General features: G+C 36.4%; 1 protein-coding gene across 1 annotated transcript; it reads left to right on the forward strand.

Annotated features, from left to right (window-relative positions):
- Positions 1-21,702: 21,702 nt before the first annotated feature.
- Positions 21,703-25,720, forward strand: LOC107780960 (putative nucleobase-ascorbate transporter 10). Its single transcript, XM_016601583.2, has 14 exons — positions 21,703-21,838; positions 21,943-22,040; positions 22,164-22,340; positions 22,771-22,871; positions 22,984-23,059; positions 23,191-23,250; positions 23,622-23,797; positions 23,988-24,084; positions 24,267-24,353; positions 24,432-24,490; positions 24,666-24,757; positions 24,889-24,966; positions 25,050-25,210; positions 25,308-25,720. The coding sequence occupies exons 1-14, from the start codon at positions 21,724-21,726 to the stop codon at positions 25,524-25,526; spliced, it is 1,596 nt and encodes a 531-aa protein (XP_016457069.2). The 5' UTR covers positions 21,703-21,723; the 3' UTR covers positions 25,527-25,720.
- Positions 25,721-25,750: the final 30 nt, after the last annotated feature.

Below are 25,750 nucleotides of genomic sequence, written 5' to 3' on the forward strand. Positions count from 1 at the left end.
ATCCTCAGGCAGTTTTCCATGTTTGAGATAGTCAATAATTTTGTTTCTCCAGTCCCAGACCAAATTAGTCGCATTTACCTCATAATAGCTATCCACGTCAGAACCGAGTGCATAAGCTGTACGACCGTATCAGTCCTATCCTTTCATATCTGTGGACGAGCCAAGGTTAGCTAATATGTCTGCTTCAGCATTTTCTTCCCTCGGGACATACGTGATTGACCACTCCCAGAACCGAGCGAGCAGAGCCTAAACCTTCATTACGTATTGTTGCAAGCGTTCCTCCTTAGATTCGAAGATCTCATAGACCTGATTAACCACCAGCTGTGAGTCACATTTGATTTCTATGACCTCGGAGTCCAGTCCCCGGGCTAATTCAAGTCCTTCAATCAAAGACTTTATACTTTGCCTCATTGTTAATCAGTGGGACCGTTCTTATGGCCTGCCTTAGGGTTTTCCCCAAAGGCGTGGTTAGTACAATGCCGAGCCCGGACTCTTTTACATTGGAGGCTCCATCTGTGAACAAGGTCCAAACTCCTTATGCTGATTCTGACACCATCATTGCTTCTTTGGTTGCCAAAGGTAACAGTCCCAGACCGAAATCGACCACAAAGTCGGACAAAACATGTGACTTAATTGCAGTCCTAGGTTTATATTCTATGTTAAATTCACTCATTTCGATGACCCACTTGGCCAGCCTACCTGAAATTTTGGGTTTATGAAGGATATTCCGCAGGGGAAAGCTGGTCACCACAGCTATCGGTTGACATTGGAAATAAGGCCTTAGTTTTCGAGCGGTGACTATGAGAGCTAAGGCCAATTTTTCCAGATGTGGGGAGCGAGTTTCTACTCCCATTAAAATTTTACTAACATAATAGATAGAAGATTGCGTACCTTCATCCTCACGAACTAAAACAGCACTTACCGCTACCTCCGAGACAGCTAAGTAGACCAACAATTTTTTGCCTTCTTCCGATTTTGATAACAACGGAGGACTCGACAAATACCTTTTCAAATCCCTCAAACCATGTTGACATTCCGGGGTTCATTCGAAGTTGTTCTTATTTTTGAGGAGCGAGAAAAAATGATGGCATTTCTCTGAAGATCGTAAAATGAATCGGCTCAAATAAGCCATCTCCCTGTTAGCCTTTGAACCTCTTTTACGATTTATAGCTGGTCCGGGATGTATTCAATGGCCTTGATTTTATCGGGGTTAACCTCGATCCCCCTTTGTGACACCAGGAGTCCCAAGAACTTACCGGAGCTGACCCCGAACGCACACTTCTCGGGGTTAAGCTTTATGTTGTGCTTCCTTAAGATGTCAAAAGTTTCTTGCAAGTGTTTGAGATGATCACCTGCATTCAAAGACTTAACAAGCATATCATCTATGTAAACTTCCATGGTTTTCCCTATTTGCTTTTCAAACATCTTGTTCAAGAGCCATTGATAAGTGGCTCCCGTGTTCTTTAGCCCGAAGGGCATCACGTTGTAACAATATGTGCCGAAATTCGTGATGAACAAATTTTTTTCCTGATCCTCCAGGTCTTTTTTGATTTGATTGTACCTAAAGTAGGCATCGAGGAAACTTATTAACTCGTGCCCGGCCTTTGCATCAATCACTTGATCAATGTTTGGCAATGAGAACAAATCTTTTGGGCACACCTTATTTAAGTCCTTATAGCCTACGCACATGCGAAATTTATTATTCTTCTATGGAACCACTACTACGTTAGCTAGCCAGTCGGGATACTTTACCTCTCGGATTGAACCGATATCAAGCAGGCAAGTTACGTCTTCTTTGACGAATTTATTTCTGGCCTCGGCAATAGGACATTTTTCTGTCTTACCGGAGGAATGCTAAGATCCAAGCTTAGCTTGTGTATGGCCACTTCCGGCGGGATACCTGTCATATCCGCATGCGACCACGCAAAACAATCGACATTAAATTTAAGAAATTCAATAAAACCAAACCTGAGTTCGGGATGCAGTCCTGTTCCCAAGTGGAATTTCCTCTCCAAGAATTTCTCGAACAATACGACTTGCTCCGTCTCTTCTGGTACCTGGAAATACCTTGGCACCTTAAAGGATTCCGACACCCATTCCCCTTAGTTGACTTCGCTTGGCTCAGGAACAGGTGACGGCTCCTGTAATTGCTATGCTGCATGCTCTTTCCCTTTGCTACTGGAGACTGAGATTGCATTCATCTCCCTTGTTGTTAGTTGGTCACATCTTATTTGCTTAACTCCCTCGGGAGTTGAAAATTTCAACAACTGATGATATGTTGACGACGCAACCTTTATTTCGTGTAGCCATGGCCTCCTCAGGATGATATTGTATCCCATATCGCCCTCCACTACCTCGAAAAGTGTCGTCTTCATCACCTCCTAGGACTCGTAGGTAACAATATTTCTCCACGGGTTGTCACGCTTGCCAGATTGAACCCGGCGAGAAGTTTTGTGACCGAAATGATACTTCTGGCGAGCTTGGATTGCTCTAACACTCTCCATTGGATGATATTGGCCGAACTTTCTGGATCCACTAGAACACGTTTAATCTTGAAATCTAAGACATTTAGAGAAATTACCAAGGAGTCGTTATGCGGTAGCAGCAGTCCATCAGTGTTTTCCTCCGTAAAAGTGATGTCGTCTTCAGCAACTTCCTAGAGTCTTTTGATGTGGGTCACTGATACTTTTGTCTTTTTCGTTACCAAAAATGTAACCACGTTGATCTCGTTCCCCCCGAAAATCATGTTAATCGTCAGGCGTGGGGGATCTTCTCCTGCTTTTAAAGGCTCTACATTATTAGGATTATGACCGTAGTTGTTTTTAGCTTGGTTGCTTAAGAATTCCCTAAGATGGTTATTTTTCAGCAATGTCGCCACCTCTTCACGTAGATGCCGGCAGTTCCCAGTCCGGTGACCGTTTGTCCCGTGGTATTTGCACCACAAATTAGGATCTCTCTAGCCGGGATCAAATCTCATTGGCTTCGGAAACCGTGTGCTTCATTAATGTTCCTCATAGTCGATACCAGCTCTACTACGATGACGTTGAAGTTGTATTCAGAAAGTTTAGGGGTAGGAAGAATCTGACGTTTCCTTGTTCTGCAATGACCTGTTATTTCGGCCACGATCGGTTATCCTATCGGTAGCGAATCTATACACCTACCGAAAACCTCTACCACGTCATTTGTCCCGTTCATAGGGCAAAAACTAACTTTTGGAACCTGGTTATGAAGTCTCGCAACAACTTGGACTCTCCTTGCGCAATCCTGAATATATCGGCCTTTCGGGCCTGTACTTTTCTGGCCCCAACATGGGGCTTGCTGAAATAATCCGCAAGCATCTCAAAGGAGTCTATGAAATGCTCGGGTAAAAGCGAATACCACGTCAGGGCTCCCTTCGTAAGAGTCTCCTCGAATTTCTTTAGCAAAACGGACTCAATCTCAGGGGGAGCTAAATTGTTTCCCTTCACCGCCATTGTATAGGTGGTGATATGCTCCTGAAGATCCGAAGTCCCATCATACTTCGGCACGTCTGCATTTTAAACAGCTTTGGGATCATATCTAGTGTCGCTCTTGGTTTTTACGGCAATTGCGTGTACTTCTTTGAGTCTGGCCCTTTCAGCACTGGTGGTGCACCCGGAATTTGATCCATTCTGGAGTTTACTTCCCTCATAAATCGCATGAGTTTGATTTTAAAGGGATCACTCTCATTGTTGTGACTGGATCCGTTCGCCCCGGCCCCATCGGAGCCGACCTTGTCGCTCGGGGTGTTGTTGTCGACCCTCTGCGTCGTTTGGTTTACGGGAGCACCAAGAAGAACTAGGCCTCACCCATTCACGTTATTGTAGCGGCCGACAATGCCCTGCTTCAGTTCTATCATGACTTTATCCTGACGTGTGAGATGGCCTATAATGGCCTCCTATTGCTCTTGCAAGGCCCTGACTGCTTCGACGACATGTTATTCTCCAGCATCATAATGAGTTGCCTCCCGAACATGTCGTGGATATCGGTCGTCGTGGACCGGCATGGCCTTGTTCCCCTTGTTACGGGTATCACTGATTGAATCCTCGTGGTAAGGTTGATTTCCTTGGGCCTCGACGCTGTGTGTTGTTTAACACCATTTTCTGCTATTTTAAATAATTTTTGCTAAGAATAAAGATCAAAATAAGTTAGTAACGGATACAGGGATCAATTCAATTACACAACTGTCTATGCCCCACGCTGGGTGCCAAACTGTTTACCCGTAAAGCGGTACATTTGAATTTATATGTAGTTTATACAACAACAACAACAACCCAGTATAATCCCACTAGTAGGGTCAGGGGAGGGTAGTGTATACGCAGACCTTACCCCTACCCTGGGGTAGAGAGGTTATTTCCGATAGACAAGTGAATTAAGTTGATCCCAAAAAAAATGATAGATGAATTAGACAGAAATATAAGACTTAGTCTTAAAATCGAAATAGACGGCAGATATCTTGGTTCCGGGCGCACAGCTACCGGAAGCAGTAAGAACAATACAAATAAGCAAGAAAGTAAAAAATTATTGAGCTTTTGGTAGAATATTGTGTATGCTTGTTAGAAAATTCACCTCTTTTACAATGATGATAGAGCTCACTATTTATAATTGCATCTAGGGAACAAGGTCTTAGGATTAAGCTCCTCTTTAATGACAATTATGAGGGCTATTGAAGGGTGTGTAACTGTGGGTAGTCAATGCCATATTCTCTGTAACGGATCATGCACTTAATGCTGTAGAATATTCTTCATTGAATGTTACCGAATGACGGTATTAATTTTGTCGTTATGAGTATCATTCTCTCCGGTGACAAGCGAGATCATTGCTTTCGGGTTTAGCTATCTCCTGCCTTCGGTTCCACATATCGCTTTCTCATACTATCATTAAATATGAACATATTTTACCTCATACAAAAGCTACACTTAGAAAAATAAAGAAAAAAATATCATTATATTTTTTCTATGTCTATTTGAACTTTATGTTTTCAATGAGGTTTGGCTCTAATAAGTCGATTGCCTGCCGCCCGCTATTCCACGTACATAGTACGCCATATTCGACGAAAGAAAAACTCAACATAGAAAAAGAAAAAAGAAACAAAATACATTAATATGAATCTTGTTTCAAGGCTTTTTCTTGGACCAAAGCGTAGTTTAATACTAATAAGATGCCATTCCCCCGGTATCTTCTTTACCATCCAGCTTTGGTATTAAACTATCATCAGATATATCTACAATCAGCTACTTGGGGATCCAGGGGCGAATCAACCTTAAGAGGTAGGGGTACCACGGCATTCGTTCGTTTCGTTAAAATTCTTATTATGTATATAATATCTCGGTGAATAAACGTATAAATAGATAGAGTGACACCCAAAAGTCACAAAGTGGAAGCGGGTACCATTGGTTCAGCCTTCCCTTCGAAGGTTTTCCTTGGCCTTATGAATGCAAGTTTGAATCCTTGTTGGAGCAACTCCTTTGATTTTGGATTTTTGATTTTTTTTTTTTTTACTTATTAAGATTTCTTTTATTTTCAGTTGAGCCCTATGCCTCACCTCTTTTTCTTCTTTTTCGGTTCTTTCCCTTATTTTATTACTTGCTAAGTCTCTCTTCTTCATTTTATAACTTTTGATCCTCATTTTGTTTCTATCATTATACCTTACTTTATGAACAATTATTTTTTATAGGTAATTTGAATTGATTTTAATTAGCATATAATTTCTTTATTTAATTGGTCTCATGAATGCAAGTTCGATTCCTTGTTGGAGCAACTCCTTTGATTTTTGATTTTTTCTTTTTTCTACTTATTAAGATTTCCTTTATTTTCAATTGAGCTCTGCGCCTCACCTCTTTTCCTTCTTTTTCGGTTCTTTCCCTTCTTTTATTACTTGCTAAGTCTCTCTTCTTCATTTTTATAACTTTCGGTCCTTGTTTTGTTTCTTTCATTATACCTTACTTTATGAACAATTATTTTCTATAGGTAATTTGAATTGATTTTAATTAGCATATAATTTTTTTATTTTTAATGAAACGATATTAATTTATATATTGGAATATAATTTGAGCAATATTTTCTATTGGGTTTTGAAAAAATAATTAAATGGCTTGATTGATAGTCGTTTTGAGTCGAATATCATAGGTTGAATGTTGAAGGTTTTTCTTTGAAAATAATTGTCATATAACTCAACAATTAAGATGGAAAAATAAACAAAGAACAATACAAGTAAATTAGTCTAGTCAAACAAAGAATATATAGTGTAGTTAAGGTACTCTTTAAGTAAATATTTATATTGGAGGCGCTCTTTCATGAAATGTTATTTTTCTTTTGCATTTTTATTGAAAATGTGTTTAAATTAAGCGTTAAAAATTTGAACTAAAATCAAACTTATTTGCTTTGTGAATGAAAGGTCTATTCAAATTAACCAAAAACTAACCGAACCGACCCATTATTCCTAATCTATCTTTGTAGCTAGTGATATGTATACTGTATGCATAACATGGTGGCACCCGCAACATTCGAGTCCTGGATCCGCGTATGAGGGGAGGGGATCAACCTAAAGTTGAATGGAGAAAGTTGATTTACCATAAGAGAGCCAGACCCAAAGCTATCTTTACTCTATGATTGCACTGTCATGGGAAGCTTGCTACCACAAACAGACTTCGCAAATGGGGTATCAATGTGCAATCACTTTGTGGGTTGTGTCAAGTCTTAGATGAAAGCAGGGATCACCTCTTTGGGGAATGCAGTTTTTCAAGAGGATTGTAGAGCAGACTATTACAGTGGCTGCAAATGCAAACTCAAATAGGACAGACATGAACGCTACTCTTCACATGGATAATGCACAAAGCTAAAGGGAGAACAACTGCAGCAAAGATTATCAAAATGACGTATGCGAGTTCGTACACGCAATATGGAAGGAAAGAAATAACAAAATTTTCAAAGGAGAAGCTAGAGAACAAAAGAGCATAGCGAGAGAGATAGCATGTTTATGTAACATTAGAGGCACGAGCGACATGAGGAACCAGCTACAGAAGTTGATCTTTTAAATATGCAATCCATAGCCCAGCTTTACATGTATAGACTTAGACTTAGACTGCTGGATAGAAGAACACAATAGGAGGTAGATTATTTTTTGTTTACTTAGAGTAACTAGCTGCGTGTATCTATGCTTGTTTTGTAATGTTTTCACTGGTGATTAATATAATATTTTAATTACTAAAAAAAAATGCTCCTTCGGTTCATCTGAAAATTTTAAGGATATTGAAACAGAAGTATAAAGGGTAGAGAAAGATTTAGAAAGAAAAGGTGTAGGACAAATTTTAATCAACTAGTATTAGAGTACGCGCGTTGCGTGTGTATCCCATATTTTAAAATTCATTCTAAAAAGACAAAAATATAGTCGACTAACTTTCAAAAGACATCTTTTTTTCTCATGATAAAAATGCAAATTGTTCGATTGTTTAAAAAAATACTATATAGGAATTGTTTCCAACATATTTGAAAAGAATAAAATATTATTGCAAAAGTAAATTATTATGGAAAAGTGGATTAATTCAACCGCTATAGTATGATTAATCCACAATTCTTTCTTTGTCAGAACATATAATCATACATCTCAAATTCTTCATTCGGATGCATCCGGATGTTGTTTTCCATGGAAAGCAAGAGTATATGTGTAACACTCCTCAAATCTATAAAAGTTTCAAGATCTGCTAAATATAGAATTTTTATTTTTTTTATCTTGCCTAAAGTGCATAAAAAATTATACTCCTATTACGGATTTAAACCCTTGTGATTAATTTTTGAGTTTCTTCTCTATTTATAAAGAATTGGATATACAATTAGGGGATTATTAATAATTTTAATGTTAGTAATTTTTAAAAGTAGGTATCATTAATTATTAGTTAAGACAAAATAAAATAAAAAGAAAAAAATAATAAATAAATAAATAAAGGCTTAAAGCCTTAGAATGGTAAGAAACGTATTTCTTTTAGAAGGGGCAAAAGGGTTGAAGGCCTTAATCAAAACACAACAAAAAAACTCTGAAGGTTGAAAAGCCTTATAGGAACAAGATAGAAGGCTTAAACTCACGCAAGCCTCATACGGAAAAGAGAAACATAACGAGAAACAGAGGCAGCAAGACTATTTACGCAGGCAACAAAAATTTTAGGGTTCTTCACAAATCACTAATTCTTGAACTTAGGTATATAAAATTCCCTATTGTCAATTATCCTAAAGTAGTAGTAGGTAAGAATTGAATAGTTAATTACCTTCTTCCTCTGTATCAACAGTAAGTTTCATGTTTAGGTGTGAATCTTTGAAATTAATTCAAATGCAATGGTTGTTGTAGAATCAATTGTTTGACGGGTATAAATTGGATTGGGGCTTATGCATTGGCTCAAGGAGTTTTGAGGTGAGTTGATATAACACTTTACTAAAGTAGTTTAACTCACAAAAGAACGCATACAAGGTGTTTGATGAATTGCTTAAAAGAGTTAATATGTACTTAATTGGAGCTATTGAGTACCTATTAACTTAGAATTGTTCTAGCTAAAGTTTAGATGATTTATTATGATATATGTGCATAAATTTTCAGATTTTTGTGTTATTCTTATATTCCATTTTCATGTTGAAAATTCATGAAAAAGCAATAATCTTTAGAAATACTTTTAAATGTTTATTTCATTCTTATGCCATGCTTTACAATTAAGGATACCGGTATGAGTATGCATAGAATGTTTCAGAAAAGATTTAGACTTGAAAAGTCACAAGAAGAAGTTTTAGAAAGAAATTTTTTTTGGGAGTATCCTCTATTCTGAGAAGGGGTCATCGTCCAGGCCGAGGGTCCTGACCAAGGCGTTGACTTCCTGAAACTACTTGTGCCAAAGTAGGGAGCACACGAGCCGAGGGTCTCGTTGCTGAGAATTTGCCTAGCCAAGCTAAGGTATAGCACATGAGCGCTGAGAACCATGAAGCGAGTGGCACCTTGTGGATTGGGCCTATTCGATCAGGTTGGGATCGAACCCGTGCCGATCACACGGTGACTGAGACAGAATTAAGTCAGGATAGTTGGAACTCCCAAAGTATAAAGTGATGTATTTTTTTTAAAAGAAAAAGAAAAGAATTTCTTTTAGAATATTCATAAACTGCTATTATACAATTATTTTAGAATTCTTCTTATAAGCTTTATGTTTTACATGCATTTAGAATTTTTACTTGTAATGTATATGTTATTAAAGTTTCGTCCCCTGTCGTTGAGACTCACTGAGTACAATGGATGGTACTGACGTTCTCTTTTGGGAACCTACATTGGTCTACGGTACAACGTAGGAACCGATTTTGCAGGCGAGCAGGCTACGGGTTAGGACTTCCCTCACTTTCAGTGCTATTGGTGAGCTCCGCTTTTGTTCGTGGAGTACTCCTTAGAGTCATCTTTATTTAGTTATTTCTTTATTCACTTAGAGAACTGGCCAGGAAATCTCATGTCCTGAGCAGTGTGTCAGTTTATCAGTAGAGGCTTCATAGACAAAGTCGGTGGGTTAAGATTCAGATGTTTTTGATAATAACTTAGCAGTATTTCAGTAGTTACTACGAATAAAGTTTTGGAGTTGATTTATTTTAAATATTTAAATTAATCAAAAGTATTTTGTTAAAGTATTGCCTTGTTGCATATAAAGTTTGAAGTTATAATAGATTTGATAAGCATAGATGGTTCGCTCGGTCATGTTTAGTGATCGGGTGCCCGTCACGGCTTGTTCAGAAAATGGGTCGTGACAAACTTGGTATCAGAGCCTCAGGTTTATGGAGTCCTAGGGAAATATGAAGTCGTGTTAGTAGAGTCTTGTTTATGGGTATGAAACGTGCCATACTTATAAACAGGAGGCTATAAGCATTTAGGAAAAGTCTCATTTTTTTTTCATACTTTAGATCGTGCAGTAGAGCCTACCTCTAAGAAATTATTTAATGTATTCGTTTCTCCAAAACTCGCAGAAATGGCTCGTACTCGCAACTCTGACACCGACACTCAGGATGCTGCTCAAGAAACTATTGCTACTATTGTGGCTCAAGGTAGAACTAAGAAGGCTTCAACTCAGAAAAGAAAGGGTAAATCCACAAAGGGGGTTCAAGTACCCCGGGTTGAATATGAAGAAGGGGTGGAGCATGATGATCCAGTATCTCAGGATCCAGTGCCGCCCCCAATAGCAGCTCAAGCTCAGACAGCTATATCTCCAGAGGTGGGTCACATGTTTAATGCTGTCAACAGTGCTATGGAGATGTTTAAAGCCTTCATGGCCAACCAGAACGAGAGAAGAGATGAGATTCCACCTCAATCAAATAGATAGAACAATTCTGAGTCCTCAAGAGTGAATGAATTTTTAAAGTTGAGTCCTCTATTGTTCCATGGTTCTATAGCTGATGAAGATCTAATGTTGTGGCTGGAGGGTGTCAAGAAAGCCCTCCGAGCGATGAAGGCATTTGATGACGAAGCTGTGGAGCTGGCTGCTTACCAGCTTAGAGATGTGGCTGGCGCTTGGTTTGAGATGTGGGAAAAGGAAAGAGATGAAGATGATGGCCCGCATACTTGGGAAGAATTTGAAGAGGCCTTCATGGCTAACTTTATCCTGGAAGAGGATAGGGAAGCTAAGGCTACAGAGTTCGAACAACTCAAGCAAGGGAATAAAAGTGTGCAAGAGTACTACATGGAATTCATAAGGTTGGCTAAGCATGCTCCTTACATGGTTAAGACAGAAAAAGCAAAAATTCGCAGGTTTGTTGGCAATTTGGCTTACCACATTAAGGATACGACACCAGCTGCAGCGGTAGGAATGACAGCTTTCTCCTCTATTGTGGGATTCGCCAAGCACTTAGAAAGAGATAGACAACAAAGGAGAGAAGAAAAAGAGCAAAACAAGAAAGCCCGGACAGCGGGCAGGCTTAATGGTACATCCAGCGGAGGTGGAAGGGGTTCCTCTAATAAGGAGTCATTAGCACCAGCTTAGTCCAGTCATCAGTCAGGTGGTGGGTCTTCCTTCAGACGTACTCAGAGTTATGAAAATCAGTCTCACCAGAATCAGAATTTTAGGACAACATCCTCACATAGCCAGAGTCATGCTGAGCAACATTCACAACAACAAGGTCTTTGTGGAACATGTAAGCGTCAACATTCAGGTCAGTACAAGCTCGGGTTTCATGGTTGCTATCATTACGGAGACATTGGTCATATAAAGGCCAACTGCCTAAAGTTACGACGTAATTTCAGTGGTGGATCAACTCATCCTTCTAGTTCCTCAGCTACTACAGTTGCACCACCACAGGCTCGTGGTTCTTATAATCAGGCAGGGCATGGAGCAGGCAGAGGTGCAGATCGAGTTACTCAAGGAGCGGGACCACCCCGTTTGTTTGCTACACTTGATCGTCAGAGTGCAGAGGCATCTGCAGAAGTTATTACAGGTATACTTCTAGTTTGCTCACATAATGCTTATGCCATAATTGATCCAGGTTCAACGTTTTCGTACGTGACTCCATACTTTGCAATTAACCTCGGGCTAGAACCTGAACAGCTTAGTGAGCCATTCTTAGTATCTACTCCAGTTGGCAAGTCAGTGAAAGTCAAAAGAGTCTATAGAGGTTGTATATTTTCATTCCATGGTCGCAGCACCGAGGCCGATCTCATAGAGTTAGAAATGGTGGATTTCGATGTGATCATGGATATGGATTGGTTGTCTTCTTGTTATGCCATGTTAGATTGTCGTGCCATCAGGTTCCAATTTCCAAATGAAGAAGTCTTAGAGTGGAAGGGTAGTTCAGCATCGCTGGTAGGTAAGTTTATTTCTTACCTTAAGGCACAAAGAATGATTGGTAAGGGGTGTCTCGCCTATTTGGCTCACATCATTAATCTAGAATCAGAACCACCAGCTCTTCACTCTGTGCCAGTTGTTACAGAATTTCCAGAAGTTTTCCCAGATGACCTTCCCGGACTTCCTCCTGAAAGAATCATAGACTTTGGCATCGATCTCATGTCAGGAACTCAGCCCATATCTATACCTCCTTATAGGATGGCTCCAGCAGAACTTAATGAGTTGAGAGAACAGTTGAAAGACCTTCTTGACAAGGGATTTATCAGGCCGAGTGTTTCACCGTGGGGTGCCCCGGTCCTGTTTGTCAAGAAGAAAGATGGGTCTCTCATAATGTGCGTTGACTATCGGCATTTGAATAAAGTTACCATTAAGAACAAGTACCCACTTCCAAGAATTGATGATTTATTTGATCAACTTCAGGGTGCAAAGTACTTTTCAAAGATAGACTTGAGGTCGGGGTACCACCAGTTGAGAATCAGAGAAGAGGATATATCTAAAACAACCTTTAGAACTCGCTACGGGCACTATGAATTTCTAGTAATGTCCTTCGGGTTGACAAATGCTCCAGCTGCATTCATGGATCTCATGAACAGAGTTTTCAAGCCATTCCTTGATACCTTTATTATCGTGTTTATAGATGATATTTTGGTATACTCTAAGAGCAAGGATGAACATGCCGAACACCTCAGGATAGCCTTGTAGACCTTGAAGGAGAATGAGCTTTATGCCAAGTTTTTAAAATGTGAGTTCTGGTTGCAGTCCGTGGCATTCTTAGGCCATGTGGTATCTAGTGAAGGCATAAAAGTAGATCCTCAGAAGACAGAAGCAGTCAAGAACTGGCCTAGGCCGACAACGCCAACCGAAATCAGGAGTTTCTTGGGGTTAGCTGGATACTATAGAAAGCAGTTAAGTTCCAGTGTATAGAAGGTTTGTAGAGGGATTTTCCTCACTTGCAGATCCATTAACTAAGTTGACTCAGAAAGCAGTTAAGTTCCAGTGGTCAGATGCTTGTGAGCAGAGTTTTCAAGAGTTAAAGAAGAGGTTGACCACTGCACCTGTGTTAACCTTGCCGACAGGTTCGGGTGGATTCACAGTGTATTGTGATGCCTCTAGAGTGAGTCTTGGTTGTGTTCTTATGCAAGATGGAAAAGTTATTGCTTATGCTTCCAGGCAGTTAAAGAATCATGAAAAGAACTACCCCACTCACGACTTGGAACTTGCAGCAGTGGTGTTTACATTAAAGATATGGCGACACTACCTTTATGGCGAGCATTCTGAAGTGTTTACAGATCACAAAAGCCTCCAGTACATTTTCAAGCAAAAAGAATTAAATTTGAGACAAAGAAGGTGGCTCGAGCTATTGAAAGATTATGACATCAATATCCTTTATCACCTGGGCAAAGCTAATGTGGTAGCAGATGCACTTAGTAGGAAGTCAATGGGTGTCTTGGCCCATCTTGCAGTACAAAGGTGATCTTTGGGTCGAGAAATTCAAAAACTAGCAAATGATGGGATTAGATTGGATGAGACCGAAGAAGGAGGTATAACTGCTTATGCCTTAGCACAATCCTCCCTTGTTGCGTATGTTAAGGCTAAGCAAGACAAAGATCCGTACCTAGTGAAGTTAAAAGAAGGAGTCAGAAACAAAGAAATCATTGTTTTCACTCTAGGAAGTGACGGAGTTTTAAAGTTGAATAATCGGTTATGTGTGCCTGATGTAGATGGTCTTAGAAAGGCCATAATGGAAGAAGCTCACAGCTCGAGGTACTCTATCCACCCAGGTGCTACCAAAATGTATCTGGACTTGAAAGGGTTGTATTGGTGGAAAGGCATGAAAAAGCAAGTAGCAGATCATGTGGCTAAATATTTGAATTGCCAGCAAGTCAAAGCCGAGCATCAGAGGCCTGGTGGCCTAGCTCAAGATATAAAAATACCACATTGGAAATGGGAGATGATTAATATGGATTTCGTAGTAGGTCTACCTCGCACATACTGTAAGCATGATTCAATTTGGGTTATTGTAGATCGACTGACAAAGTCCGCGCATTTCCTACCAGTAAAGACGATAGATTTCGCAGAGCAGTATGCGCAATTGTACGTCAAAGAAATAGTCCGATTGCATGGTACTCCAATTTCAATCATATCTGACAGAGGCCCTCAGTTCACGATGCATTTTTGGAAGGCATTTCAGAAAAGATTAGGTACCAAGGTCAATTTGAGCACCGCTTTCCATCCACAGACCGATGGCCAGGCAGAAAGGACCATTCAGACACTCGAAGATATGCTGCGGGCATGTGTTATAGATTTTAGAGGTAATTGGGATGATCACTTGCCACTTATAGAATTTGCTTACAATAACAGCTATCAGTCTAGCATTGGTATGGCTCCTTATGAAGCGTTGTATGGGCGAAGATGTAGGTCTCCAGTGGGTTGGTTTGAACTAGCAGAGGTTCCATTGATTGGTCCAGAGTTTGTTTGTGAGGCCTTAGAGAAAGTCCAGCTAATCAGAGAAAGACTGAAAGCGGCTCAGAATCGTCAAAAGTCCTATTCTGACAAGAGGCATCGTGACTTAGAGTTCATGGTTGGTGACAAGGTGTTTTTGAAAGTTTCACCAATTAAAGGAGTTATGAGGTTTAGTAGGAAGGGAAAACTTAGTCCTAGATTTATTGGGCCTTATGAGATTATAAAAAAGAAGAGAAACGTGGCTTATGAGCTAGCGTTGCCCGTTGAGTTGTTCTCTGTTCATCCTATTTTTCATGTGTCTATGCTTAGAAAGTACATTCATGATGAGTCGCATATAATACCTGCCGATACCATAGAAATTAAAGAAGGCTTGACTTATGAAGAGGTACCTATAGAAATTCTCGATAGGCAAGTAAGAAAGTTGAGAACAAAAGATATAGCATCGATAAAAGTTTTGTGGAGTAATCATGATTCAAAAAAGGCTACGTGGGAGATCGAGGAAGATATGAGGAAGAAGTATCCATATTTATTTGAGGAAAAAAGGTATATGAACCTAAATTTGGCTTGGCATATATATTTTATTTATTAAATACAAGTTAGCATGTGTTTATGTCCTTGTTAGATAACACTTAGTTGTTGAAGTAATTTAGTTTCTATCAGAGTATATTTAGTTATTTAATAATTTAGTGCCATGCCAGAGTATATTTAATTCATTAAAGTAATTTACTTTTTGCTGAAGTGTTGTGCTTTAGGTTTTGGTTGGTTATTGTGGTACCTCCTTGCCGGAGTGTGAGTAATTAGTTTATGAGCTGTGTATGGTGCCTACGAATGGCCTGTTATGGTATATTTGGTTGTTGTTGGTGTAGTCGTGGTATTAGTGACAGAGATATTTTTGGATAGTCCAATTTACAAGGGAAACTCTGCCGAAATTTTTGAAAATTTAGGGAGTTAGCCAAAATTTTGAGTCCCTTGGAAGAGTGAGTAGTGCTAAGAAAACTTAAAAAGTTCAAGGACTTAAGGAATGATTGTTAGCTTAAGAATAGGGCCCTAGCAACATTCGAGGACGGATATTTTTAAGGAGGAAAGATTGTAACGCTCCTCAAATCTATAAAAGTTTCAAGATCCGCTAAATATAGAATTTTTATTTTTTTTATCTTGCCTAAAGTGCATAAAAAATTATACTTCTATTACGGATTTAAACCCTTGTGATTGATTTTTGAGTTTCTTCTCTATTTATAAAGAATTGGATATACAATTAGGGGATTATTAATAATTTTAATGTTAGTAATTTTTAAAAGTGGGTATAATTAATTATTAGTTAAGGCAAAACAAAACGAAAAGAGAAAAATAATAAATAAATAAAGGCTTAAAGCCTTGGAATGGTAAGAAACGTATTTCTTTTAAAAAGAGCAAAAGGCTTGAAAGCCTTAACCAAAACACAACAAAAAACTCTGAAGGTTGAAAAGCCTTATAGGAACAAGACAGAAGGCTTAAACTCGCGCAAGCCTCATACGGAAAAGAGAAACAGAACGAGAAACAGAGGCAGCAAGACTATTTACGCAGACAACAAAAATTTTAGGGTTCTTCACAAATCACTAATTCTTGAACTCAGGTATATAAAATTCCCTATTGTCAATTATCCTAAAGTAGTAGTAGGTAAGAATTGAATAGTTAATTACCTTCTTCCTCTGTATCAACAGTAAGTTTCATGTTTAGGTGTGAATCTTTGAAATTAATTCAAATACAATGGTTGTTGTAGAATCAATTGTTTGACGGGTATAAATTAGACTGGGGATTATGCATTGGCTCAAGGAGTTTTGAAGTGAGTTGATATAACCCTTTACTCAAGTGGTTTAACTCACAAAAGAACGCATACAAGGTGTTTGATGAATTACTTAAAAGAGTTAATATGTACTTAATTGGAGCTATTAAGTACCTATTAACTTAGAATTGTTCTAGCTAAAGTTTAGATAATTTATTATGATATATGTGCATAAATTTTTCAGATTTTTGTGTTATTCTTATATGCCATTTTCATGTTGAAAATTCATGAAAAAGCAAGAATCTTTAGAAATACTTTTAAATATTTATTTCATTCTTATGCCTTGCTTTACAATTAAGGATACCGGTATGAGTATGCATAGGATGTTTCAGAAAAGATTTAGACTTGAAAAGTCACAAGAATAAGTTTTAGAAAGAAATATTTTTTGGGAGTATCCTCTATTCTGAGAAGGGGTCATCATCCAGGCCGAGGGTCCTGACCAAGGCGTTGACTTCCTGAAACTACTTGTGCCAAAGTAGGGAGCACACGAGCCGAGGGTCTCGTTGCTGAGAATTTGCCTAGCCAAGCTAAGGTATAGCACATGAGCGCTGAGAACCATGAAGCGAGTGGCACCTTGTGGATTGGGCCTATTCGATCAGGTTGGGATCGAACCCGTGCCGATCACACGGTGACTGAGACAGAATTAAGTCAGGATAGTTGGAACTCCCAAAGTATAAAGTGATGTATTTTTTTTTAAAGAAAAAGAAAAGAATTTCTTTTAGAATATTCATAAACTGCTATTATGCAATTATTTTAGAATTCTTCTTATAAGCTTTATGTTTTACATGCATTTAGAATCTTTGCTTGTAATGTATATGTTATTAAAGTTTCGTCCCATGTCGTTGAGACTCACTGAGTACAATGGATGGTACTGACGTTCTCTTTTGGGAACCTACGTTGGTCTGCGGTACAACGTAGGAACCGGTTTTGCAGGCGAGCAGGCTACGAGTTAGGACTTCCCTCACTTCCAGTACTATTGGTGAGCTCCGCTTTTGTTCGTGGAGTACTCCTTAGAGTCATCTTTATTTAGCTATTTCTTTGTTCACTTAGAGAACTGGCCAGGAAATCTCATGTCCTGAGCAGTGCGTCAGTTTATCAGTAGAGGCTTCATAGACACAGTCGGTGGGTTAAGATTCAGATATTTTTGATAATAATTTAGCAGTATTTCAGTAGTTACTACGAATAAAGTTTTGGAGTTAATTTATTTTAAATATTTAAATTAATCAAAAGTATTTGGTTAAAGTATTGCCTTGTTGCATATAAAGTTTGAAGTTATAATAGATTTGATAAGCACAGATGGTTCGCTCGGTTATGTTTAGTGATCGGGTGCCGGTCACGGCTTGTTCAGAAAATGGGTCGTGACAATATGATTGTAGTAGTATTACTTGCAATTGTTTGATTATGAAAGGGCTACGTTCGTACTATCGTGGAAGGACTTAGAATATGAAATTCATGTTTAGATCAAAATTAGAATTTATTCTTTTCATCAATTCCTACATATGTAACGTTTTGTTTTTCTTTGTGTACTTATAATCAGTTCTCATTTAAATAAAGACAATTTAAAAGTAAATCCAATTTGATTAAAAAAATATTTTAATTGTTTATATTTTCTAAAAATATTTTTATGATAAAATCTACAAAAACATTTTTGCTTTTTAATTTTTTAATTTATTATGATTTCTTATTTTGTTGTATTTATTTTTTACTTTCATAAACAAATGTAAATAATTTTCGGCAAATTGTAACCTCAATTTTGTTTTTACTATTTTGTTTTCACGTATAGAATGGTAAAATCTTTAATATTACTTAGTGATATGATTTGTACTCTTAAATTTGTATATTTAAAAAGATTGTGAATTAACCTTAAAAATATTCTAATAAAATAAAAGGCAAGCGGTCTACAAAAGTTAGAAGAAAAAGAAAGAAAAAATACTCTTAAATCGAAAGTTGTCGAAACTATCCTAGTTTGTAATTGAACGTGCTTATCTAATATTCCTAAATTTAAATGGAGTTGAAAGTGTATGAATTCTAGAATTGAAAATTAAAGTCTTAAATATTAGGATAATAATTAAATAATTATTTCTAAATATTAAGAAAAAAATTAAATGACTATTCCTAAATATTAGAAAAAAATTATTAAATGACTATTTTATCCGATGTAAACTCTATGTTTAAAGGGTAAAAAAGGCGAACAACATTTAGCTAAGGGCCTTCGTACTTTTAATATAGTACTAGTTACTATGTACATGCGTTGGACGTAAATATTTAGTCAGAACTTTTATGTAAAAGAACAACTAACTAAATTTAGTAACAAATTATTTACAAGATGATATGATCATTGTAAAGCAATTAACGTGATAAAAATACAACAATCATTTAAATGCTAAACATTAATGTTATTATATTAATAGAATACTTGAATTAAAAATGATATCGTCTTAACCTACAAAGATGATCAATTTAATTAAGTTAAGTAATATTCTATTTATAGTGTATAAATATTCAGTGTGGTAGTATCATATCTAAGACTTCTTTATAGAGGTCGTTTTTTGGTGTCATATTTCCTTCTATAACTTTGGCTTCTCCATCTCAAAAGTAAAACATATAGTTGTCCATCTTTGAATTACCTCCAAAAAGTATTACTTTTTCACTATTGTACTTTGACATATTTGTGAGGGTTGTCTCAATTATTTATAAAGTTATGTTAAATTAAAATTATGGCGGATATAACCCGAGTAAAATTATACTACTTTATCATATTCAAAGCAATAAAATATTAATTATACACGTGTTTTGATAAATCAAGTCCATGATTAATTAAGATTTTATATATATTTAACCGCTCCCAAAAATAATTGCAGATAAATATTTTTTTGTATATATGTGTATTATATATATAGTATATATTTTTTAGCTAGCTAATACCTTGGAAAGTTCAAGTTGATTTTCACATTTTATATGAATATTGTAATGTATTTTTGCTTCTGTTACAGAGCCGGTCCAATCATTGTGTTCCACTTACTTTAGATTGTTTTAACCAATCATAACGCATAATACATTAATAATATTATTCTAAAGGATTTTGTTTTTTATTTGAATATAAATTGATGTAAATCTTGAATTGGAGACAATTGAGCATCTAATGAAAATAAATCAATCAAAAGAATTTTTTTTGTTAAACTTCAATATATAGGAGACTTTGACGAACTTATTCTAGGAAACCTAATCTAACATCAATCGATTTTCTTTGAGAAATTTGTAAAGCAATCAATTACTCATACTGAAGTAAAAATAAATAAATTAAAGAGCACAATCTCATCATATTATTAGAACCACTTTATTATCATGTAAAAGAAACATATTCATAGAAAGTTGCCCCTATTGTTTAGTCCTTTAAAATTAGATTTTATATTTTTAAAAATTACTATTTAATTGTTTGCTTATTATTTAATATTTTAAAAATTAACTCAATTTATTTGAAATATGTAGTAACTCCTAATATTTAGGTAAAAGATACTAACTTAACTTAGTTTTAGCTTTATATGAACTAAATACGAATTAAGACTTTAAAGGATAGTAAGAATTTTCAACTTTGTTTAAAATGTTATTGATGTGTTTAGAACGTAGTACTAAATCTTCTTTTAGTACGTGCCTTTTTTTCTAGTATATTCCTTGTTATAAAAGAATTGTAATTAGGAACAATAATTCTTTGAAAGAAAATTATGGACGTACTTTTCTAACTCAAGTATGATCAACATTGTAGGGTCAGGCATATATATAGTTTAAATCGAAAAAGAATTTCATCATTAGGTAATTTACCATTAGATCCTTAAATTATACAAATATTTAAGGGCATAAAAGTCGATCAATATTTTAGGGATATTTTAGTCGTTCAACATTTATCATAAATTATTCGTGCTTTTATAATAATATAGATAAATAGATATATAGATATAGATAGATAGATATATAGATAGATAGATAAAAGAAATATACATGATATTATGGATATGATTTTTCTTCTTAACTATAGGTGTTGAATTCGTATCTTGAAAATATAAAGATACCCCTAATAATTTAAATGTTTTTTTTTTTTTGGTAATGGGTCATACATAATGCGAGTGAATTAATTGGATCAAGTAATTTAAGATAGCAGACGGTTATAGACAAGAATTTGGATCGAATCGAATTCTTTACTGTTTTTTTAACCTCGTTCATTAAGACATTGCTGAAAAAAGAAAAAGAAAAAAAAAAAGCAATATCAGGAGTAGCAAATAGCAACTGTTTCTGATTGGTTGTAGTCGTATTTTGGATTGAATTCAGGTTGTCAAATCAAATGTGAAAGGAAGTCACCAGTCTAGCTTAGTTTAATTTCAATTGTAGAAGTCCAAACGTGCAATAAATAATTTTTGCCTCCTCATGTGGTTGCTGTAGATTATTATTATTATTATTATTATTATTATTGATAATTGGCTGGTGTAGAAACACAGTAGTAAAACAAAAGATAGAAAGCACAGAAGAACATGTGTGGTAGAAGGAAAGCATAAAGACACAGTAGCATCAACTAACACACCCCAGAAAGAATAGTATGTTAATTTTATTTTCATTATTCATTTATTTACTATTAATTAATCAACTTATTATTAGGCAATTTATAATCGCATTATTATTAAACAATATCCGAATGATAGTATATTTTCGTAGAAACCATTGCTTACTTTTTGATTGGCAATTGTACCTACAATCTTCAGTAAATCATTTGAAGTAAATGGAATTAAATTAAAACACTCTCTCACAGGAAGAATTCGTCCAAAAGGGGACTAATAAAATTGTGTGAAATATGTAAATTCCTAATTAATCGCTCTAGCATGTCGAATCCTTCTTCAAATTATTGATTCTAAAATTTAATTTTTTTTTCACTGCTCTTTTTAGACTAACATAATATGTAAAAAGAAAGTAATAAGAGACAAAGTTTCCAGCAACGAACAGTATAAACCTTTTAATGTCTGTTGTAGCTTAATGAATTTTATCTATTTGTTTTTTGTTAATTTGTTTTATACTAAAGCAGGGGTTAGAAGATTAAAATTACTTACATACTTTGCAACTCATTGAGCCTTACTTTGATTTTCCACTTTAATATAATTATATTAGTATAAGTTTGTTATCTACTGGGGATAATGTATTGAATAATGAAACCAGATTCCAGAAATCAGAGCTGAAATAACACGTATCAGATTAATAATCGCATTTAGTCTTTTCAGAGAATTTTGAGGATTTAACATTGAAATTAGTCTTGGAGTTACAGCACAAGATACTGAAGACCAAGTACAGGGCCTTGGAACATGAGGGTTAGTTATTTTGGTATCAGATATAAATGTATATCTTTCACTCTTTAAAACTAAGGCATAATATTAGTAACGGTAATATACTCAATTAGTTCCATATCATCAATATCTAATTATAGCAAATAATTTGTAACGGTCACCTTTTTTGCTACAAAGAAAATGTCAAGTAAAGAAATATTTAGCTCCAATTTGAACTTTCTCTAAAACCAATCTCTAAGCTTCAACTATGTCTAGTGGAGGTGGTGAGAATGGAGCTAAAAAAGCAGAGGAATTACATCCTCATCCAGTTATGGAACAACTTAAGAATGTACAATACTGTGTTAACAGCCCACCACCTTTGTGTACGTGACATTATTTAGATAAGACCATATTATATTGTCAACTATTGTTAATTTCGTCGAAAAAAGATATTGAACTGACTATGATTATTTCATGAAAAATGCAGCAGAAGCATTATTCTTGGGGTTTCAACATTACATATTGAGTCTTGGTAATATTGTCTTAATTCCTAGCATCATAGTTCCTCAAATGGGAGGTGGCAATGTAAGAATTTTCGTCAATTCCTTAACATTTTTTTTTGTGAACCGTTAACACTATGCTAATTGATATTGTCTATTATCCTTTTATTGATTCAATTGATTTTGAGACAGTGATCTTATATTGTAGGATGAGAAGGCAAAAGTAGTACAGACAATGCTTTTTATTTCAGGAGTGAATACATTACTACAATCCTTATTTGGGACCAGATTGCCATTGGTAATAGGTGGTTCATATGCATACTTGATACCTGTTACCTCAATTATCCAGGCTAATAGGTCCTCAGTTCTTCAGGATCCTGAGCTGGTAACGTAGTATAACATTTTTATCTCTTTCTCTCTCTTTTCGGGTAGGAGGTGTGTGGGACCAGAGGCGGATCCAAAATTTAAACTTGATGTGTTCAATCTTTAAGGTTATTCACACGGAACACATTGCACTCTGGACTATGTTGCTCGGACTCTCAAAAATGTCGTTGGGTGCGTGTCGGATCCTCCAAAAGTAGTGTATTTTTGGAGGATCCGACACGGGTGCGGCAACATTTTGGAAAGTCTGCAGGTGTGCATCCTCCCCTCCTTCCGTTGATATTTTTATTGATTGTGCTCCGTGTCAAAAATATTGGGTTCAGATAAATACAGGGGGGACAGTTGTTTTTTTTTTTTTGGGGGGGGGGGGGGGGGGGGAGGTTGTCAATTCAGCTGATGTTTCTTGAATTTGTTTTTGTGACTGATATTCACAGAAGTTTATGCATACAATGAGGGGCATACAGGGAGCTCTTATTGTTACTTCTGGTTTCCAAATTATAATGGGCTTCTTTGGCCTGTGGAGAAATCTTGTAAGGTGTGTGTAATCTGAACTTCTTCTTTTTTACAGTCTTGAGCATGTGGAATATTCAACTTTAGGTATTCAACTTTATTTGCTGCATAACTTCTGCATTTCTTCTATAATTTAGGTTACTTAGCCCTCTATCTGTGGCACCACTTGTTACTTTGACTGGACTAGGGCTCTACCATCTTGGCTTCCCATTGGTGAGAATGTTATTTCTAGACTTCTCTTATAATATATGCTTTTGATTTAAAATATAATCTCAGGAAAGATGAGAGCATCAGATTGCTGAAAACAAGTTCACTAAGTACTTTTTGTTTTCTTTCTTTTGTAGATTGCAGAATGTATCGAAGTTGGGATACCACAGTTAATTTTCATGGTTGTCATCACACAGGCAAGTAATGCCATCCATTATAATGAATTTAAGTTTCGATTTATATGTTTTTTTATGAGTACCTTGTTCTCTTTCATGGAGTTGTTGAAGAGGATACCGTAGCGTGTTCTCTCTACTAAAGCAGTGATATTGATCAAGTGATTTTGAAATGGTATATCCTGTTGAGTAAAGGTAAATATATGAACTTGCTAAAATAAGTTGCCGATCAGAAGATCCAGGATACACTGTGGCATTTTTGTGCATTGAGCATAAGGGTTAAAGAAAAAATTTTCTAACATATAGCTTGCTCATACGTCGTGATAGTAGTTATTCACATCATATATCCTCTTCCTACTCGAATTGATTCCCTGAATGTACTAAATTTCTTGCAGTATCTACCAACATATCTCAAATTAAAGAGGCCGATATGTGACCGGTTTGCAATGCTCTTCTCTATAGCAATTATATGGTTTTATGCAGCAATCTTGACCTGGAGTGGTGCATACAAGAATGCAAAGGAAGCAACTTGCTGCACTGATAGCTCTGGACTCATTTCTGGATCTCCTTGGTGGGATTTCTTTCACTTATATTCACGTTATGAAGTTGGAAATTCTTATATTTTCTTTGTTTAGATGTAACCTTATTGAGTTTGGCTTGAAGAAAATTTTGTTCATTGAAATATTGGGGGTTCAGGAAATTTGTTTATTGAATTTGGATTCAGGAAACTTTTATCATGCAACTCGCATCACTTTATGCAGGATAGATATACCATATCCATTTCAATGGGGGGTTCCTACCTTCAACTTTGGAGATGCTTTAACCATGATGTTCGCTTCTTTTGTTGCTTCAGTTGAGGTCTGCTCTCTGATCCTCTACTTATCTCTTTGCTATTGATATGTAACACAGTCTTCACAGTAAACGTTGTTGAAAAAATAGGATGCAAGAAATGATGTTCTAAATTGTTTTTGGTGCACTGAGCTTTTATTTTCATGGTAAAATCTAGTCTTGAATTCAATTTGAATCCTGTTGTTGTGTAGTCAACTGGTGTATTCCTTGCATCAGCGAGATATGGAAGCGCTACACCAGTGCCACCTTCTGTCATTAGCCGGGGCGTTGGTTGGCTGGTGAGATCAAATGTTCTCTTCTATATATCCTCTCTGTATCGAATTTTATTTACATTGTGAACTTCAAATTCTTGGCAGGGGATAGGGACTTTGCTAAATGCTGCTTTTGGTTGTGTCACTGGTTGCACTGCTACAGCGTAACAATCTATCATCTCTGTACTGTTTTTCCAATCTAAACTTACTTCTACTTATTAGGCACGGATGACTACAAACGGTCTTATCCGTGCTTGAAATTTCATGTGTCATGCAATCGATTAACTATGATTCACATAGAATTAAGCTGCTCGAATTGAGCTTATGTTGTATTTACAGGGAAAATGCTGGTCTCTTGGCAATGACAAGAGTTGGAAGCCGAAGAGTCGCACAAATGTCTGCTGCTTTTATGATTTTCTTCTCCATCTTAGGTATGCTAATGCTAATGTATATTCAAGGACTGACTAGTAAACTCTTTTTCTCTACCAAAAGTAAACTCTTTTCTCTATATACTAATACTGATGTATTGATTCAATAAGTGACCTACCTTTTTGTTTACCAGGAAAATTTGGAGCAATTTTTGCTTCAATACCTGCATCAATCATGGCTGCCATATATTGTATTTTCTTTGGATATGTCTGTATGTAACTCTTACATTTTTACCATTTCGTTAGCAAATTTCTCCAATGACAAATATGATTTGACTCATTGGTACAAATGCAGCTTCTGCTGGTCTTGGATTTCTCCAATTCTGTAACCTTAACAGCTTTAGGACAAAGTTCATATTAGGATTTTCTCTTTTCTTGGGATTATCCTTACCTCAGTATTTCAGAGAGCATCAGCTATGTTCTGGATCTGGTCCTCTTCATACACATTCAAGATGGGTAATCACAACCTTCATCCACTAATTAAACGCGATTATTTTTAAGAACTATTGTTACAAAACAACCTTGTACTAATGATCTTGTCGTTGAACTGCAGTTTAATGACATAATGTCTGTCATCTTCATGTCACACGCCACGGTAGCTGCTGTAGTTGCTGTATTTTTGGACAGAACCCTCCCTATTAGTAACGATGAAGCTCGAAAAGATAATGGTTCACATTGGTGGGACAAGTTTGTGGTATATACTAAAGATGTCAGGAGTGATGAGTTCTATAAATTACCATGCCAACTTAATAGCTTCTTCCCACCTTATTAGTGAAAAAAAATATGCCTTCACTGTTTTGTTTGGTTGTTTCCTTCATAAGCAATAGGCTTTCTGTCCTATGTAAAATCTGATAACCTAAACTCATCCTTTTGTTTTGTTCTTTTTATTCCTTGATAAAACTATATATCATTCTGTTGACGTTCCAGCAATCTTCCTATTATGAATATCAGCAGTATTTGTGCTGGAGCCTCAAATTATCCCTTTAAGCTAAGATC

The sequence above is a fragment of the Nicotiana tabacum genome, chromosome 12, assembly GCF_000715075.1.
Source record: "Nicotiana tabacum cultivar K326 chromosome 12, ASM71507v2, whole genome shotgun sequence".
In the NCBI taxonomy this organism is placed as follows: domain Eukaryota; kingdom Viridiplantae; phylum Streptophyta; class Magnoliopsida; order Solanales; family Solanaceae; genus Nicotiana; species Nicotiana tabacum.